The 8,288-nt window shown below is 53.6% G+C and overlaps 1 protein-coding gene across 4 annotated transcripts in view; it reads right to left on the bottom strand.

The window, feature by feature from the left end:
- Positions 1–8,288, bottom strand: part of TLR5 (toll like receptor 5) — a 42,302-nt gene that overhangs the window by 33,408 nt on the left and 606 nt on the right. The window contains exons 2-4 of one of the 4 annotated variants that reach the window (XM_015562368.1): positions 5,591–5,737; positions 2,058–5,247; positions 24–155 (exon numbers count right to left, since the gene is read on the bottom strand). In XM_015562368.1, coding sequence (XP_015417854.1) covers positions 2,655–5,247; positions 5,591–5,619 — 2,622 coding nt within the window. In that variant the 5' untranslated portion in view covers positions 5,620–5,737 and the 3' untranslated portion in view covers positions 24–155; positions 2,058–2,654. Of the gene's footprint in view, positions 1–23; positions 156–668; positions 754–2,057; positions 5,248–5,338; positions 5,738–8,288 lie in introns of those variants that run through there. The other 3 variants (XM_006761260.2, XM_015562369.1, XM_015562367.1) reach the window with 3 other exon arrangements.

Below are 8,288 nucleotides of genomic sequence, written 5' to 3'. Positions count from 1 at the left end.
AAAAATAAGTTGATTTTGTCTTGTGGCAGGCGAGCATTTATCTACCTGACACCTGGGCTTCATCTTCTCCTTCCTCCAAAGAGAGTTATTTCATCATTTCAAACGTCCAACCACGTTTACTTTCCTTTCTCTCCGGCCGTCTGGAATACCAGTCCCTGCGGGTTCAAATGGTCGACAAGAAATGGTCAGAGTCAGCTGTATTTTGGGGTGATGAGCGGGATTCTCTCTGAAGTTTACAGCAGCCCCAAACAACATTCTAGATTTTCCAGAAGCGTCTCCATTTCAAACACAGCCAGCGCTCGCCACGCGTGGGCTGAACTGCGGTGGTTCCTCCTATTTAGCAGCGACGCCAAAGGACCGCGCTCTGTGGGGTTTATCAACTTACCCACTTGGAAGTGTTGGTAAGTGGAATTCAGGAGCAGTTAAGTTTACAGCAGCCCCACAAACTGCGGCTCGCGAGCCACATGCGGCTCTTTGGCCCCTTGAGTGTGGCTCTTCCACAAAATACCGGCTCTTCCACAAAATACCAACTTCTGCGCATGGGCCACGAAGTTTCAATTGCACTGTACGTGTGCGCCTGCACGTGTTATTTTGTGGAAGAGCCACACTCCAGGGGCCAAAGAACCGCATGTGGCTGGCGAGCCGCGGTTTGCTGACCACGGGCTTAGCAAGTAGCATCTCCGCTGGCCAGCTGGCACCCACATCTCCACGCGGCACGGCTCACCTTCGCTGTGGCCCTCTGTGCAGCGACTCCTGTGAAGTGGGGCTTGGAAAGTGGCCTCAGAAAGCATCACAACTGCTGGGGAGGGGACACAGAAGGACGGGGCAGGTAGGGTGCTAAGCGTTTGCACAGAAGGAAGAGAGGCCTTTGGGTTGGAGGCATCCCAGGAGGCTTGGTGGGCTGGGTTTTGCAGAACAGGTAGGATGGATGTGCAGAGATGGGAGAACATTCCAGAAGGAAAGGTAGAATAGAATAGGGGGTGTGTGTGCTGCTATGTGCAGAGATGGGAGAACATTCCAGAAGGAAAGGTAGAATAGAATAGGGTGTGTGTGTGCAGAGATGGAAACATTCCAGAAGGAAGGGTAGAATAGTAGAATAGGGTGTGTGTGCACTGCGATGATGAATGGTGCTAATGGGCAGAGTCATTGTCCAAATATAAGAACATCAAGTGCATGGCAAGCTCAGTTTCCTGGATCAGAGTGGCCCAGAGAAACCAGGAAGAGAACAGCTAGTCCGGGTGTGTGTGAGTGTCTGTGTTGGAGGGGTCAGGATTCGGGGTGCACAGTGAGGACGAGGGAGCGGCGTCCTGGAGGGCCGAGTCCCAGGCCTCTGTGTGCTCCTCAGACAGCAGCAGCTGACCTGGGGACCTGCTGGACTGGGAAGCCACGGGTAATGTTGGCGAACCTGGCTTGCTTTCGATTTTTCTTAATACTTTCAGAAAAACATTTCTATATTAACACAAACATGAAAAATAAAACTTGTATGTCAAAAAAACAACAACTTCAAACACATTCTGATTCCATCTAAGAGGCCCTCAGTGTTTGCACCAGGGGTCCTCAAACTACGGCCCGCAGGCCACATGCAAATACAAATACTGTATTTGTTCCCGTTTTGTTTTTTTACTTCAAAATAAGATATGTGCAGTATGCATAGGACTTTGTTCATAGTTTTTTTTTTAAACTATAGTCCGGCCCTCTGGCGGTCTGAGGGACAGTGAACTGGCCCCCCCTGTTTAAAAAGTTTGAGGACCCCTGGTTTGCACCCTCTTGTTGTGGCCACTGGGGCAACTAGATCTGAGAAGCCCAACTTCCTCAGCCCATTTAGTGTCCTGGCAACTCGATGAGGTAGACACGATCAGGCTACAGGTGAAAAACCGAGGCCCATCAAGGGCGTGTGACATGCTCAAGGTCACAGAGCTCATGCGAAGCAGCATCAGAACTCAAGCCAGGATCTGTGACCAACGGCCAAGTTCCTCCCGCCACAGCTTGAATGGCCGATACAGAATATACATATCGAGCTCAGATAGGCAGGCGCTAAATCAGGGAATAAAGCTCACCTGCCAATAGGAAGTTCCAGGCCTGCGTTCTGCCTGGAGGAGCTGAAGGTAAGGACAGGAAGAGAGCTGTGGCCACAGGACCTCTAGTTATTCTCATCCCGGCTTCTTTGGGGCCACGTCTCCCCGAGACAGAGCCTGACCTTGACCCAGCAAGGGCGCTGTTCGCACGGTGGAAGCAGGCAACGCGCCTCTGCTTCTGTTTCTTTTCTACTTCGCGTTGTCCCGCAGAGCACAGAGGGCTCCGAACCCTTGGCCGGCCCCTCCTGGAACTGAACGCTGGAGGAAGGGCGTCCGTCAGCTGTCACTTCCCTCAAGGCGTCCTTCCCACGACTAGGAAATACCTTGCGGTTGATGCAACAGGAGAGAACGGTATTACTGAGTCCGACAGGACATCGGTGGAGGGCGGGGACCTCTGGGGGCAGCTGGAAGCTTCTAGATCTGCACCTTTCCATTTGCAGTTCGTGTTGCTACGAAAATCAAGAGCTTTGTGTTTTTTTTAGCGTCGGGAAAAGGAACCTCAAAAAGGACCCCCCGTGGAGACGCGGTGCAAACACAAGGTGAAGAGCGATCTGCCAGGGCAGTCGAAGGGGCCTGGGCCTAGGAGAGGGTGGCTATCCTCTGCAGCGGAATGTCGCCGTCTCGGCCGCCGTCTTTCCTCTTCTCCTTTTGAAGGATGTGTTGGGAGAGTTTGTTAAGAAACCAGCCGACATCCTGGAGGTCCTCGGGCCACCTCAGGTACTGCTGCTTCTGCACGAAGGCTCGCAGGGACTCCTGCTTCATGAGCTGGAACTGGGACAGGGACCCGACCACCACCACGATGAGCGCGCCGGTGAGGTCCTCCAGGCTCCTGCTCTGGGCGCAGCGGAAGGCCTCCAGGCACCACCCGTCTCTCAGGAAGTGTCTGCTCACAAGACAGACGACCTTCCTGCTGCTCCACACGGCGTCGTGGATGTTGGCCAGGACGTCCTCCCCCGGCATGAAGTCTCTCTCTTCGAAGCACAGGCGGAGCCTGTTCTGGGCGCTGTACTGAGTGTCCAGCTGTGCCAGCAACGCGTTCTGGACCCACTCGAAGTCTTTGCTACTGAAGCACAGGTAGGCGTCGTACTTGTACGTGTCGGGCTCTCCGGCCTTGGCGTGGTCCTCGAACACAAGCCCCTGGACCGTCTGGTAACAGAGGAAGCAAGACCCCCGGAACTTGGTGACGATGAGGACGGTCACGAGCCACAGCGTCACCGCGACGGTGAACAAGACGAAAAGGGCGAACTTGAGGGCCGTGAGTCTCTCCTCTTCGTCGCAACCCTCCATGGTCAGGGAGTAGAGGGACACGCCGAGCAGGGAGCTGGGGTACGAGCAGGACATGTCCGCAGGAGCCCCAAATAGGGTGACGTTGGTTTGATTGAGCCACCTGATGAAAGGGCCAAGTTCACACTCGCAGATGAACTTGTTGTGAGTGACGTCCAGGACACTGAGGGCTGCGAAGACCTCGGGGTCGGGGGAGAGGAGCTGGTTCCTGGACACGTCCAGCACCTCTAAGCGAGGGGGGAAGTCACCGGGAGAGAGAGCGGTCAGCCTGTTGCCATTGAGGCTAAGGAACCTTAAGGCAACCAGATGGCTCAACACGCCTGGCGGGAGGAAATTCAGGTAGTTGTCGTTCAAGTAGAGGAGTCGGAGGCGGGCCAGGCCCTTGAAGATATCCCAGCAGGACCCGGTCTCCCAGGCGAGCTGCAGCATGTTCTCTCCGAGGAAAAGCTGCTCTAAGCTAAGGTTCCCGGAAGGGCCACGAGACGGCGACGGGGCACACAAGGAAAGGCGGTTTTGATTTAAAACGAGAACCTGGAGGTGAGGGATCTGGAAAAGGAAGTAGAGCTCATCCACCCTTTCCAGCCTGTTCTCCGACAACTGGACGAAGTTGGCTGTGAATCTGGTGTTGGGCAACGTCGCCAGTTTGTTGCCACCCAAGAAGAGGGTAGGGATGCTTGGGATGAAGTGAATCGTTTTCAGCGCGTTGTCCCGCAGGTCCAGGGTCTGCAGTCTCTGCAGGGACCGGAACGTCTCGTCCTGAATGATCCCTATGTGATTCTTTTGCAGATCGATATAGGCGACGTTAGGTAGCCCGTAGAAGTTGGGATTGTACAGTTCCCCCAGGAGGTTAAAGGACATATTGAGAACTTGGAGGTTGTCGAGCCCATAAAACGCCCCCCGTGCAATCGTGTTTATCTTGTTGTGGGCAACGTTCAGGACCTTCAACTCCCGGAGGGCTTCAAAGAGGCGGAAACCCAGGGAGAAGATGGAGCCATGGGAAAGGTCCAGGTGTCTCAGCGAACTTCGGGCCAGGCCGGCGAAGGTGTGCCGGTCAGGATCTTTGATGTTTTGGAAGCCAAACCCAGGACCCATAATGTGACGGGCGAGAACCAAAGAGAGGACCTGGGTGCCGTTGATGGCGCTGGCAAAGTTTCTGATGATGTCCACGGTCCAGCCGTTCTTAGAAACATCTAGGGTGTCTAGGACCATGTTTCCGAATGGGTTCCCGCACTTCCCCCAGTCCACGGAGACCCTGGAGTACAGGTTATTGGCAGCAAGCCCTACAAAGGCGAATTCTTTCCCTTGGAGGGGCTGGAGGTCATGCTCACATACGATGGGTATGTCGTTGAGGGAGAAGTCAATGGACTTCAAGGAATTTAATTCCCGGAACGAAGGGTGAAGGGAGAGGCTATGGATCTCGTTCTTGGACAGGTCCAGGCGATTCAAAGACGGCAAGTTTCTGAAATAACCGTCTTTTAACACAGCATCGGAGAGACCACAGTAAAAGAGTCGGAGTTCAAACAGACGGGGCAGCCCTTGGAAGGCATCCGGATGCAAGAAGCCTATCCTACTTTTGCCCAAGTCCAAGATCCTGAGATTGGGCAGGTTCCTGAAGGCTTCTTGGTCAACGGTGAAGGAGGTAAACTGAGTCCCAAGCTCCAGCAGCTCCAGCCGCTCCAGGAAGGGGAAGGACGCGGCTGTGACGTTCTGGATATAGTTGAAGCTTAGCAGGAGGCGCTGAGTGGTGCTGGGAACCTGGGGGACCCGGGTGAGGTTACAGAAATGATACAAGGCGATGCGGCCGTCCGAGGAGCAGGGAGACATTCCAAGCGCAGGGCTAGCCAGGAGCACCACTCCCAAGAGAAGGTCAAGGTGGTTTCCCATGATCCTATGGAGAGGAAGGGAGAATGGAAGCACAGCTCTCTAAGCTCGAGGCATTGCACACGGGTCTTTAGAACTTGAGCCCTATTGTCATGCGCCTGCTGCTTAGACCCTTTGACCCTCTGGCTCCCTGGACACAGCGGTTGATGGTATTTTCTGGTGCGTAAAGCACTGTTCTCGCCGACTATCTATCCCTTGTATTGCGTTTCCTACACCCCGCGGCGGCTTCCCTGCTTTGAGGTCATGGACCCCCGCGAGCGGCTGATGACAGCTCCGATTCCTCGCCTTCCAAAAAGGCACCTTTGCATCACCGATCAAGTTTTGTACCCAGTGTCAGGGGGTTCACTGACCTCCTGAAGCCGGCCCCTTCCAACCTCATGTCGATTAACGCTTTGTTGACACAGAACCACCGCCGTGTTTTATACCCTGCAACAGGGCTTCGGAAACTCTTCCTTTAGGCCTTGCAGTCCACGTGCCATCGTTTGCTGGCCTCTGTTCTAGAAGGAGAGAGAAGAGAAACGCTGATTTCCCAAAGGAGGGTTTTAAGTGACTGTCGGATACACATGTTCTGATACTATTTGCAGGAAAGAAACTAAGTTGGCCCCCAAGTCGCTGGCGGTTTTGCAGCTACTGTTTGAAACCCAAGCATCAGAACGGATCCTCATCTCGGGTAACCAGCCAGAAAAATCCTTACAGAGCCCCGGGAGCAAGCACGTCGGCTGAGAATAACATAACGCGTTCTGGTTTCACTCCTACCGTATTTACAGGTGGCTCTGCGCTGGCCCCCAAATGCAGACGCTCAACTCGGTGTCTTGACCTTGAATTTGTGGTAATAAGAGTTGAAAGAGAGCCCTATCCGCTGAGCCAAACCGGTCAGGGCCCCAAACCATGTATTTAAACGACAATGATGAAGCAGCATGAACAATTACTGATGCTGTTAGTTCTGCCATCGGGTGACATATGGATTCCTTCCTAAATTATCACCATGCGATGCAAACTTACAATAAGTCCCCAGGCTCCCGGGGGAAAGGGGCTAGAGACAACACTCAAAACCGTCACCAGTGGCCCATAAAGCAAGCTGATGACAGCGGCAGCGCCTCTTATACACGCCCCATGGTTCAGAGCACATAAACAACCGCCAATAAATCAACAACAGCAAGTGCTGGCGAGGATGCAGAGAAAAAGGAACCGTCGTGCACTGCTGGTGGGAACGCAGACTGGTGCAGCCACTGTGGAGAACAGTGTGGAGTTTCCTCAAAAAGTTCAAAATGGAACTCCCATTCGACCCAGTAATCGGACTTCTAGGAATATATCCCAAGAAACCAGAAACGCCATTCAGAAACGATATATGCACCCCTATGGCCATAGCAGCACAATTTACAATGGCTAAGATTTGGAAACAGCCTAAGTGCCCATCAGCAGATCAGTGTATTTAAAAAACAGTGGTACAGCTAGGGGGTAGGAGACCAACCAAAGGACTTGTATGCATGCATATGAGCACAGCCAATGCACACAGACAGCAGGGGGGTGAGGGCATGTGCTGGGGATGGGAGTGGCCAGAGAGAGGTCAATGGGGGGGAAAGGAGACTCATGTAATACTTTAAACCAGCGGTTGCCAACTGGTGGTCCGTGAACAACCGGTGGTCCGTGGACAACTGGTGGTCCGTGGACAACTGGTGGTCCGTAAGGTCTGAAAGGTTGGCGCCGCTGATTTAAACAATAATAATTTTTTAAAAGTACATAAACACTGCAAAAAACATCTCTTTACCTTGAAAATCCCTGCAGGCTACTGCGGAAGTGGGCATTAGGGGTCTACGGCGCAGAGTGGAGGGAGGGGGTGTTGGTATCAGACAGAAAGGAGTACTTAACGCCGCTAAACTGTACACGTAAAATGGTGACTTTTACCCAGGCCGGCGGGGCTCAGTGACTGAATGTCATCCTATGAACCAGGAGGTCGGGGTACATGCCTGGGTAATGGCTTGATCCCAAATGTGGGTTGTGCAGGAGGCAGCCGATCCATGATTCTCTCTCATCATGGATGTTTGTTTTTCTCTCCCTCCCCCTTCCTCTCTGAAATCACTAAAAATATATAGAGCAGCCATCAATGCAGCCTCCATAGTCCTGCCCACGCTGCCCATCAAGATAACAAGACCAGGGGGAGAGGGGTCAGCATCGCTTTCATCGGAGCTGCATTCATTTAGCGCTAATCCCAGCCACGAGCAGGGCTTAACTGACGGGACAGCGTCGCCACGCGTGGAGCTTGGGTGAGTTATGGGCCGCGGTGTCTCCACAGGAACCGGGCACCTCTGCTCTCGGGCACATGGTGAGCCTGCCAGTCCCTCTGACCGGAGCCAGGGCTACTCCTATGCTAATTCAACGCTGATCCTTAACAAAGAATACCAGTCCTGGCTCCCCGGGAGGACCGGCCTTGGCAGCTGAGCCGCAAGGCTGTAGAGGGATCGCTGCTCCTGGGAGGTGGCGGCTACCGTCCGGCCAACCCGCCTTCCTGGCTGTGCCCGCAGCCTTGGCCTGGGCGCCAGGAAGAGCTGGCTTTCCTGGAACCTGGCCTCCGTCCCATGTCTCTGTGCAGGCTGGTCCCTGGGCTCCAGCGTTTCTATCCGTCTCATTGGCTCTCCGATGCCAACTGACCTTCCCCGGGGCCAGCTCGGCCATGGAACAGTTCTCATGCCCACAGCACACTTGGTCTCCCTCCCTTGATATTCTGTTTACAGCCCCAGGATAGCATTTTCACTATATGAGGCCTCACCCCCTGCCCCAGACGGTAAATTTCTTGAGGACAAGGACCCTGAAGGTCGCACAACTTAAGCACCCCACTCCTATTTTTCCCATTAATCGTTTGTTATCATTCTACTTATCTTTAAATTTTATTGATTTCAGAGAGGAACAGAGATGGGGAGAGAGATAGAAACATCCCATGTGCCCTGACTGGGAATTGAGCCGTGACCTCCTGATTCATTGGTTGACGTTCAACCACTGAGCCACGCCAGCTGGGCATTTAAATTTTATTTTTAGCCGTACGGTTTGGCT

The sequence above is a fragment of the Myotis davidii genome, unplaced genomic scaffold, assembly GCF_000327345.1.
Source record: "Myotis davidii unplaced genomic scaffold, ASM32734v1 scaffold174, whole genome shotgun sequence".
In the NCBI taxonomy this organism is placed as follows: Eukaryota; Metazoa; Chordata; class Mammalia; order Chiroptera; family Vespertilionidae; genus Myotis; species Myotis davidii.
The sequence above is the reverse complement of the archived record's forward strand: the minus strand, read 5'-3'. Positions and strand labels throughout refer to the sequence as shown.